This window comes from Jaculus jaculus, chromosome 3 (genome assembly GCF_020740685.1).
Source record: "Jaculus jaculus isolate mJacJac1 chromosome 3, mJacJac1.mat.Y.cur, whole genome shotgun sequence".
In the NCBI taxonomy this organism is placed as follows: Eukaryota; Metazoa; Chordata; class Mammalia; order Rodentia; family Dipodidae; genus Jaculus; species Jaculus jaculus.
Genome location: NC_059104.1, coordinates 82030551 through 82042264, shown reverse-complemented (window position 1 = coordinate 82042264; position 11714 = coordinate 82030551). Strand labels below are relative to the sequence as shown.

At 42.8% G+C, this 11714-nt stretch overlaps 1 protein-coding gene across 1 annotated transcript in view; it reads left to right on the top strand.

The window, feature by feature from the left end:
• Barx2 (BARX homeobox 2) overlaps nucleotides 1-11714 on the top strand; it is a 74726-nt gene that overhangs the window by 50889 nt on the left and 12123 nt on the right. The window contains exon 2 of the mRNA XM_004665483.2: nucleotides 7266-7566. Coding sequence (XP_004665540.2) covers nucleotides 7266-7566 — 301 coding nt within the window. The remainder of the gene's footprint in view (nucleotides 1-7265; nucleotides 7567-11714) is intronic.

Here is an 11714-nt window from a genome sequence, read left to right as displayed (position 1 = left end):
TTGCAGCCATGTTTACACTCCACTGGTGCTTGTTTCAGCAGTGTGTCTGGATCGTTACAGTCATCACTCCCTCTCAGCAGCAGATAATGTGCTTGCATTTCACAAGGTTATGTAAGTGATCCAGGGTAGCCAGCAGCTGTCTTCTATCAACATTTTCACATAGTGATAATTTATAAGAATGATGCATTAATTTGCAAATTCTCCCCTACTTTTGGATTTGATTTTTAGGTAAACTATAGGCAATCACTGAGCTCTGCCAGTCTTTTTTGTGGGAATATGAAATATTGGTGTGCAAGGACATTGTGAAATTAAAACTCTGAGCCAAAGCTATTTTGATGAAAATCAGGTCATATAAGAAAAGACAGAAAACAGCTGCCCTAAGTATACTTTTTGTCTCACTTTTCTGTGCCCATGGATTTGCCCTCCATGAGATGCAGTGCTTTGGTACACACATTACCCACTGGCCCTTCGCCTGCTATGTTTGTTCATTTTTAACCTGAGACACACATCCAATGCCAAGACTTTTAAAAAAGAGACTGAGAAGTTGATTCTAAGGTCCAACAGGACAAATAAGAGTGACAACAGTCAAGGAAATTTTGTAAAAGGAATAAAGAGGCTGCTGGTGGTACTCTAGTGACCACACAGCTTGCTAATATACTCGATGAATCATTTAAATTTCTAAAAATGAGGGGCAGGAGAGATGGCTTCATGGTTAAGGTATATGCCTGTGAAGCCAAAGGATCCAGGTTCAATTCCCCAGGACCCATGTAAGCCAGATGCACAAGGTGGCACACACATCTGGAGTTCATTCACAGTGGCTCAAGGCCCTGGCACACACATATTCATATTCTCTCTTTCTCTCTCTCTCGATCTCTCTCTCTCTGCCTCTATCTGTCTCTCAAATAAATAAAATAAGCCAGGTGTGCTAGTGAACACCTTTAATCCCAGCACTCGGGAGGCAGAGGTAGGAGGATTGCCATGAGTTTGAGGTCACTCTGAGACTCCATAGTGAATTCCAGGTCAGCCTGGGCTAGAGAGAGACCCTATCTTGAAGAACCAAAATAAAAATAAAATAAAATAAAAAATTAAAAATATTTTAAAAAAGAAACAAAAAGGGGTCTTGTTCTACACGGGGCCAAAATTCCCTAAAGAATGTATGATAATTAAAGTAGAGTGGTATTATAATAGGGCCACGTATTCGATCAATAGAATAGAAAAGAGTTAAGGAGCATACCTGTGTACACAAAATATAAATATAGGGTCCCTAGGACTCTATATGGACCAGTGCATAACAGAATTATATTCAAAGACAATGGAAATTTACTTTTAAAAGCCTTTGACATAATTACTGTTCTTAGAGGGTTGAGATAGGAAGGTCATGAGTTTGAGGTCGGCCAGGACTATATAACCAGACACTATTTTGGAAGAAAATAAAAAGCCACAATTGGCTTCGAGGATCTTTATTCTATTTTTTTTTTCATGGATTTTACATTGTATATTTCCTAAAATGTTTTCCAGAGTTCTTTTCCTTTTTTTCTTTCTTTTTCTTTTCTTTCTTTCTTTCTTTCTTTCTTTCTTTCTTTCTTTCTTTCTTTCTTTCTTCTTGTTTTGTTTCTCAAGGTAGGGTCTCACTCTAGTCCAGGCTGACATGGAATTCACTATGTAGTCTCAGGCTGGCCTCAAATTCACAATGATCCTCCTACCTCTGCTTCTTGAGTAGATTAAAAGTGTGCATCACCATGGCCAGCTTCCAGAATTATTTTCTGAATAGCTTTCTCTTTCCTCAAAGTTACAGAATCCCAACAGTTTCTAAAGCATGCCTCTCCCCACTCACTTTCGTGCACCTTCTCGCCTGTCTCCTGCCTTGGGCTTCCTGTTGTAAGCCTTCCATAGGGCAACTCCTTCCCCAGACTGGCTACTTTTCTAGAAAGAAAGAGTCTCAGGATTATGTTGATGGGAATTCCCTGGAAGGCTTCTAGAAATTTGAAGAACAAAAGTTCTGAAATTCATTTCTTTGGGAATTTACTAAATCTTAATCTTGGCATAATAAGTCACTTGACTAGCCAATATTATTATGGTATTAGAGTTGTTGGCTATCCACTTAGAAAACATAGAGACCTTTTGTTGCTATACATTTCAGTAGGTTGATACACATACTGCTAGATTTGGTACATATATTTATTTGTACACAGGAATAATTCAAAATAGTGAAAAGATATCTCTTTCTACTTCTGAATTGTTTTGAATGTTATTTATTGCAAATGTGTTATTTGGATAATAAAACAATATCATTAAATGCTATTTAAAGGATAGGTATGGAGCTTAGTGACAGAATGCTTTTCTAGCATATGTGAGGCCCTGTGCTCTATTCCCCAGAAGAAAAACAAATCTACATACAAGATCATGGTATCTGAGAATAGAGATATTTAGGAATAGAAATTGTCTAACAGAACTATTTTTCATTTCTCTCTTTAAGATTTTCTATTAATTTATATTCAGAAAAATTGATTATTCTTAAGTACAGATCTGAGTTTTGATGACAGCAAATAGTTGTATGAGCACTGCTGGATTTAACATACAAAACAGCCTCAGAACCCTCCATCCTCTTGTGGTGTCCCTCATGGTGAAGACCTACACCTCCACCCACCCACCCTAGGGTCTGGCAAACCTGGCTACAGCCTTTGGTTTCTCCTTCACTTATAGCTTGAGATTTATCCATGATATATTCACCAACAATTTCATCTCTTCATTTTTTTTGTTCATTTTTATTTATTTATTTGAGAGCAACAGAGAGAAAGAGGGAGAGGGAGAGAGAGAGAGAGAGAGAGAGAGAGAGAATGGGTGTGCCAGGGCTTCCAGCCACTGCAAATGAACTCCAGACACATGTGCCCCCTTGTGCATCTGGCTGTCATGGGTCCTGGGGAACTGAGCCTTGAACTGGGGTCGTTAGGCTTCACAGGCAAGCGCTTAACCACTAAGCCTTCTCTCCAGCCCTCATCTCTTGATTTTCAAGTAGTAAGTAGTATTTAAATTGTTTCCCATTTGGGGTTGTTATTAAGTTGCACAGGTTTTTAATGTGCTGCTCTCACTTGAATCAATACAGGATCAGGTTTTGCTGGGCCATGCACTGTTTGTATGTCTATAGGAAACGGCCAGCTTTGTTTTCAAAGAGGCTGGACTGTTTGCAATGCCTAAGTTGCAGTTGCTCTCCATCCTCATCACTTCATATTGTCAGTTTATGGAACATTCTGCCAGAGCTGTGGTTTTATTTGACACTTCTATAATGACTAGTTATCTTAAGCACCTTTGGTGAAATATCTTTTCAAAACTTTCAAAACTTTTTTCTTTAAAAAATATAGATTGTTGTGACAAAGTATTAACAGATAGCCCAGGCTGGCCTCTAATTTGTAATCTTCTTGCCTCATCCTCAGAGGCGTTGGGACTATAGACATGCATCATCACACATGGTCTACTGTTGCTTGCTTTTTTCTTGGGTTCTTTTTACACTGAGAACTGTTATATATCCTGGATACAAATAATTCACCAATGTCAACTGTGAGATTCACAAATACATTTTCCCAAGTCTACAGCTGCCGGGCTCCTCCAGCGGGTAGTGCTGAGGAGGGACCAGGCCTGCTGGTTCCTCCCAAGGGGCTGAGGAAGAGGGTGAACGTCGGACAACTCAGAACCTCTCCTAGTCACCGGAGAAAAACCACACTGAGTCAGGAGACTTGTTGAAGCAGGAACTCGTTTTATTGTTACAGGCGGTTGCCTATATAATGTTGAGAACAAAGGTGGGCATTCTAGGATGGGGGGAGAGGTAAAGGCCAATAGTAAACTATGACTATTGAAATGATAATTCCGACTCCTGCCCGGAAGTAGCAGGCAAGAAGCCATTAGGCGTCTTGCTGAGTCCTAGCTGGCCAGAGACAGGTCGCCAAACTTTAGCTAGGCTCAGGAAGTTCCACTAGGCCTCGCGTCTAGGCCTCTTAAGGCCCAACATATGGCTTACCTGTTATTTTCTTAATAATATCCTTGTCACAGGCTGGCTTAGCAGTTAAGTGCTTGCCTATAAAGCCTAAGAATCCTAGTTCGAGGTTTGACTCTCCAGTACCCATGTAAACCAGATGCACAAAATGATGCTTGCATCTGGAGTTCATTTGCAGTGGCTGGAGCTCCTGATGCACCCATTTTCTATCTGCCTCTTTTTCTCTCTGTTGTCCTCAAATAAATAAAAATAAACAAACAAAAAAACCTATAAGCTAAAATAAACCCTCAAAAATCCTTGCTGGGAAAACACTAAATGTTTTAGGGTAACATACAAAGTAATGGTGTCATGATGGTATCTCATACATGGTTGTTCTTATCCTATCTGTTCTTATCCATTTCCCTCTTTCACTGTCCACTTGCATGGCCACCTCCTCTTGCTGGTCTCTTCCTCCTCCAAGGCCTCCCCTTGCTCTCATGTCACTAGATGCCATTACCTCTCTTAGTTCTCTTCCCTCCCTCTCATGGGCCCCTTTCTACTATTACTACTACTATCCCCCACACACCATAGATTCTGCATATGAGACAAAACACCTGCTATGTGAAATGCTATTCATTTTGATGAAAATCATTTTTTTCCATGCTTCAAATGCCTTTGTGCATTTGGCATTGTACCTGAGAATTCTCCACCCAACCCAAAGCCACAGGATCTCCTGGGTCTTATTCTAAAAGTCTATAAGCTTATGTTTGCATTCAGATCTAGGATCCATTGCAGTGAATTCTTTAATAATTTGTGTGGCATAGATCTTTCTTTGCATAAGGCTATCCAGTTGTTCTAGCTCACTTGTAGAAGGGACTATCACGTTTCCACATTTGATGGATGCTTATTCTAAAGGAAAGACTATGATTTGACCTAGAACATGAACTCTAACAACTTCCACCGTAAAAGGAAAAAGTCTGTAGACCCTTTGAGTGACCAAGAGAGTCCCTTTTGCTTTAGAGAACTCTCACAGTTTGTTACTCTAACAATGCCATTAAACAAAGGGTATTAATACTCCATTTCTGTGATTTCTACATTAGTTTTCCTTGCCCAGCTTTCTAGAAATTTCAGCCATGCACAAGTTGAAGGATCAATGAATGTGAATTCTTTTTTTGACAATTTAATAGATATTAAAACTTCAGGATAAAATTACAACTTAAAGCTCATTTAGCCAAATTATTTCTTTAATTTTTTTAATGGGCTGTAGAGATGGCACAGTGGTTAAAAGTGCTTGCTTGCAAAGCTTGATAGCCTAGGTGTGATCCCCCAGGACCCACATAAAGCCAGATGTACAAAGTGGTACATGTGTTGTTTGTGGCAAGAGGCCCTGGTGTACCCATTCTCCCTCTTTTTTCTCTCTCTCTCTCCCCTCCTTCCCTCCCTCCCTCTTACATAAATAAATTAAAATATTCACGTTTTTTTCATATGCAAAAATATAGGTTTACATGTATGAGTGCCAATTACCCCATATCACTGCCAACAATAAATATTACTTGACTTTCAAAATATTACTCCATGCTAAGAGGAAAGAAGGAAAGAAGGTAGGTTAACTTTTGTGTAAGAGAAAAGTAATAAGGAGCCTAAATTGCAAATAGTCCTATGTTTATTTCCTAGACTGTGGAGCTCCTGAGTTTCACAGTCCAAATCTAGCCTCACCAGGAAAGATAATCTGAAAGAAAAGTGATGTAAGATGAGAAACATTTGCCTGTGTAAGAAACTTCTAGAGACCTTTCTATGCAGTTCCATCTCACAATGTATACTGAGAGATTTAAAGCCACAAGCCCAGAATCCAAATTTTCTTGCTATAAAGTATTATTACCAGATAATTTTTTCTCTTGAAAAGAATCACAACACAAGTGTCAGAGGTGGGTGGAGAGTTAATGGGATTCATGGTACTTGGTGATTTCTTGTTATTTAACAACTTTGTGGTTTCCCTTGGGCCTTGCTGGTGTAGACACAAAGAACAAGAGAAGTTGTCTGTTTTAATGACTAGGCCAGATATTCCAGAACAGAGGCCTACGGGTGAATGGGAAGAGCAAGGCCCAGCCAGAGAGGAGAGCAAGTTCACAAGGAGCACCTGGGGGCTTCTGTGACTTCAGCTGGTTTCAGCTTGGCGTGAGTTACTGGCTGGCTCTGGCTGGCTCTGCGTTGTAGCTGCTGGCCCGGTGGCCTGAGCCTCAAAGGGCAGCACTGGCACTTCTGTTCTACCAGCTTTCACGTGCAGGTAGAGAGGTACTTCTTCTATGGCATATTAGCAATTGAAGAGTTCTATAAGTTAGCTATTCTTACTACCTGGGTGAACCCCAGAAAGATAAAATAAAGCACATAGATCATGACTCTGACATCTTAAACATGATGCTACCAAATAAGAAAAGAAAAGGGCTCTTTTATGTGAATAGACTTGGATGGTTAGGTGGAAAAATGCTCTTGCTTTGAAATTCTTAAGGCAGAACTAGCCTGTATGTCACCCATGTGACCTCCTGACCTGCCCACAGAGACATTGTTAATTAACTTCAGCTGGCTCTTACCTAGCTTGTGAATCCTGCAAAACACAATGCTGCTCAAAGCCATGCTCAGCTTTCATGTGAATTAAAATCCTTTGTCCTCCTCTTATAAAAGATGTGTCCATGTGATTTGTGGTGAAGTGCTAGGAGCCCTGGTCTTCAAGCCAGATGATTGTGGTTTGGCCCCTCAATCTGGCTGTATTGTCTTGGGCAAGTCACTTCACTTTTCTGGACCTACTTGTCTATCTCTGGAACTCACTGTGATTCAAGGCACCAACATCTCTCTCTATCTGTGAATTCATAGAAGCAAGTATTTTGATAAAGACCATAGGTGGTTCTCAGAATGTTTGCATGTTACAAATCTGTTTTTGAAATTAAGATGTGCCTGTTTCTAGCTTTTCCTGACTATGTCTTTTCATCTGCTTGGTCCCTGAAAACCATAATTTAAAGGAAAAGGGAAGGTGTTACTTAAAACTAGAGGACTTGCAGGAACTTCCTCGTGGCTAAAGGGTGTGAATGTCCTCATATTCCAAGCCTAGCCAGGCCTCGTGTGGTCTGCCCACGCTGTAATTGAGTCTCAAGTTGCTTTTTCTTCATCCTGTTCCTCCATTTGAACCTTCTGATGAGCAGGTGGCCTTGTCATCAGACTGGGCTTAGCAAGGGTCCTCATTGGGCTTCTGAATTCCCTCTGCCCCCTGTTCCTTATGGTAATGTGCCTCCTCTTTGTCTTCCAGGCTCCCCTTCCCTGCGGGCATATCCTCTCCTCTCCGTGATCACCCGACAACCCACAGTCATCTCCCACCTGGTCCCTACTGGCCCAGGAATCACCCCAGCATTGTCCCGCCATGCTGCCACTGAGGCCGCCTCTGCTGAAACCCCCAGTGGTGAGGTTTTAGCCAGCAGCGAGTCAGAGACAGAGCAGCCCACACCCCGGCAGAAGAAGCCTCGCCGGAGTCGCACCATCTTCACTGAGTTGCAGCTTCTGGGCCTGGAGAAGAAGTTCCAGAAGCAGAAGTACCTGTCCACCCCAGACAGGTGAGGGTGCGGCGAGGAGGGGCCACTCTCTGTGGGTTTTACTCCGGGGTTGGGAGACTTGCTCACAGGGGTCTGGAAGCCACAGAGGACAGCTTCAGTGTTGTGCGACATTCTAGCAAGAACCCTCTTCTTTGGCTCAAGTCTGGTCTTCCTGGGGTGAGCAGAAACAGCCCTCATGGCTCTGATACATCAGCACTTGGGGCCTGCACGTGTTGAACATATGCTCATCACCCCATGTCCTTCATGTTCTTCCCAAATCACTTCAGGATAACAAGCAAGGGGAAGTTGTGTCGGTGGCTGGCAAGGCTCTCACTGGGAAGCAGGCTTGGTTTCTGAAGCCTCAGATGTAATGATTCCACTTGAGGTCTGGAATTGGGATCTGTAGGTCCAGTCTTCACTGTGTTCTCCTGATATTCAGCAGATTCAGTTTGCTTCTTGTTTCTTGCTAGGTAAGGTCTGAATAGACTCAGTTGAGGTTTCTGGTGTCTTAGTGAATTTGATGGCTATTAAAGCAGAACCATTTTCCAGAAGTCATAAAGAAGATGGAAGAGAATCTTCTCATTAAACCCTTCTCAGATTCATGTGGGAATGACTAAGCCTTACTCTGCTTGGAGCCCTCAATACCTCACCCCTCCTCCTTTACTTATTATATTGACTGCATATTAAGCAAGTGTGTCTTAACTTACTCTCTCAGCTTGCAAGCTCTGAGATTGCTGAGCTCATGTGTCATCCTGTTTATGGGAGGATTTTTCAGTTCATTTTTTTCTTCCTTTATTCATCACTTTGCCCATGTCAGGCTAGCTCCAGGACTGGAAAAGAGAATAGGAATAAAATGCAAATGAATGTCTGAAGCTATTTAGTAGGTATATGATAGAAAATAGAAGTGAAGGGGATATGATGGAGAATGGAATTTCAAAGGGGAAAGTGGGGGGGGGGGAGGGAGGGTATTACCATGGGATATTTTTTATAATCATGGAGGATGTTAACAAAAATTGAGAAAAAAGGAAAATAGAAGTGAAAGAAGACCCTCCAACGACCCTCTCGAAGGAAATTTATTAGAGTCCCCCAGCCAGGCACCATCAGCTGTTTTCTGGGCATCTCCTAGGTGCTGTCATGGTGGGATGGGAAGGGTCTAGTAAGCAGTAGCCAGAGCCCTGCTTTGAAGGACTTCATGGGGAAGGAATGACTGCAATTACTGAAACACAGTGAGCCAGTGCTGGCACCATGTGGTGCCAGTGACCACAAGAACTCAGAGCTATTGTTGAATGTGGCAAAAACGTTATGGAAGATTTCTCTGGAAAGGAGACATGTAAGAAGACCTCAGCTGCATTCCACACAGAGGGGATAGCTCACAAAAGGCATAAAAACCTCTCACTGGGCATATTGAAGTAATTTCAAGTGATTGGGACATTCCCACCTAAGGTGTGAATAAAGACAGCATAGAAGTGGCTGGCAATATGGAAAGAACCTGTGTGCCAGGCTGAGGAATGTGGGCCTTGCAGTTGAGGCAGTTGGTAGCCTTGTAGCCTTTAAAAGTCAGAGGTGACAGACCCAGATTTATACTTTAGGATCATTGTTTTGGTGGAATTAGAGAGACAAGCCATAGAGCAGGGAAACCACTTAGCATGGTGTCACCCTGAGGACAGAGAGGAGAGACTACAGGGACAAATGTTTGAAGGTGGGATGGGCAGAAGTAACACTGAACAAGGGAGAAGAATGATAGCTGAGCATTCTGTAGGTACTGGATGGGGTTTGCTAGGGGGAAAGTGAGTTTTGTTTTGGATATTTGCATTTGGGGTCATATTTTGGCAGTCAATACAGGCTTGTTAATTAACACATGAAGTTTCCAGGCATTACATGGCTGTTTTGATGCCCCTGGCACGTAGCCAAGAGCCTGATGGACATGTGCAGCCAGGTGAAATTGGCACTGTGAGTGGCATGGTGGTGTGCCTAAAGGGCTTCATCAAATATAGCTAAAAGTTTAGGTTTATTTCTTAGAAGCTGGAGAGTTAAAAAAAATTTAGAAATATTAGTTCCTAAGTTTGCTGGGGCTTCCAGATACCTGCCCAGGCATCTCTCAGGTGACCCACACAGGACTGATTCACTTGCCTAGGGTGGAGGCCACCACCTGGATGGCATCGAAGGTGCTGCTTCAACCCGCCCTCTCCAACGTTTCCTACCTCCCTACGTGACCAGGGCCATGAGCACTTCCTCCTCCCACAGCTCTTGCCCTCTTCCTCTGTGTTTGTTTCTCCAGTTTCCTAGGTGATTCCATTTAAGTGAATATGCAGGGAAGTGAGAATTTGTAACGGTGGCAGGTAATGAGAGAAAGCTGATGACAGTGAAGTGTTTCTGCAGCCAGCATGAGTCAAGGATGCATTTTTCCCAAGTGAGCTAACACCATTTGCTAATGTGGTGGCAGAGCTGTGAACCTTCCACTGACTAATGCACCTGATGGCCTCAGGTGAACTAGGCTCTGAAGGCCCCACGGGAGCCCAGGTAGGACCTGTGGGACCACTGGAGGCAGCCTGGGGTTGAGTTTGTGGGATGTCCCCTCCCCATGTTAGTGGTTCATTGTGAATAATTGATTGGGATGTAGCACTTCCTTAATGGGAAGAGCTAAGTGCTATTAGCACTGAGAGTTTATTGCCTTTGGTTGGCTAATCACTTTCCATAAAACTCTTTGCTGGCAATAGCCATTCTACAGGGATGACCAGGTATATGTGTATGTAGTTTCAAGACATGTTTAGCAGTCTCTTGATGGCAAACTCTACTTTTTATTACTAGAGACTTAATTTGTGCTCTCTGATTGGAGCAGGAGGCCTGGGCAGTTGTGTCTGTGAGCAATAGGAGTTGGCTGATACTAAGGCCAGTAGCAAGTGGTTCTGGCAATGGCTAGATCTTCTCAGCAGAGAAAGCTACAGCTAGGAACTTATACCTGAGACTCCTCATGACTCGGGCTTGAGCCTATGCAGGCTTGTGTGAAGTAGTGGGTCTTAGGTCTACAAGTGGCAACTCTCCAAATTCTGAAGATCTTCATATAGTGGTTGTCACTGCCCAAGCTGCTCTACAGATCCATACTGCTTCACCCAGTGGGGTTGGAGCTGCAGGGAGGTTGATGAGAGGCAGTTCAGGTTGACTCAGGAACCTTCCAGATGGTGCCCAGGGAACCACATAGGACCATGCTCCAGCTTCAAGGACATCTGTGGGTAGGGGTCTGTCTCCTGTTTCTACACTATGTCTTTGTTTCTGTTTGAAAGATTTGCCTTGTTGGGTTGGACCGTATGCAGCAGGAGGCATATAAAAGACATAGGCGGACTTCCCTCCTGCCTGTAAGAGGAGCTCTTACTCTGGAATCCAGGGGACAGCAAAATTTTTCTGTATGGGGCCAGAGAGTAAGTATTTTGGGCTTTATGGACATAGTCTGCCACAGATATTCAAATCTGATGTTGTAGTCATGGACAATACGAAAATGAGGAGCATGTGTTCCAATAAACTTAGCAGCTGCCAGAATTTGGTCATATTATTGAGAGATTCTGAGCTCTCTTCAAGCCTCAAATCTTTCATCTGTAAAATGGGAATAATTACGGTGACTTCACAGTGTGGTGAAAAGGAAACATAGTAGAGCAAGTACTTGGCAGAAGTTTAGAGTGTCATCTGGAGGCTGTCATATTCCACAAATGGTTGGTGTACTGTTGGAACTAGCTCCCACTGACCATTTGCTGGGAATAGCTTTGATTCTAGAGATTTACAGAAAGCAAAAGAAAAATGCAGAAGCATGGTGAGCAGTAGCATGGGAGAAGGAGGGATGGCTGCAGATTAAATGCCTTCACTGTGTTTTTTTAAGTAGAGTTCATTTTCAACATGTTAATAATCATCATAATTTAGAACAGCTACAGTAAATTATTGAATTAATAAGAATTTTTGAGCCCTGCTTCTAGATTTAGCAAAAAGGTAAGCCCTTCTGTGGATACAAATGAAGTAGAAAATTTGCTGCTGAGTTAGGGAGGCCAAATAAGACATGTGATGCAATCAGAAGATAGCTGAGAATGTGGTCCATCAGGGTGGCTGCTGGCCTGTTTGGAGCTGGCAGTGAGGGAGAGTCATGGGAGCTAGAAAGCTTATCTGCCAGAGGTGCATCTGGAGTA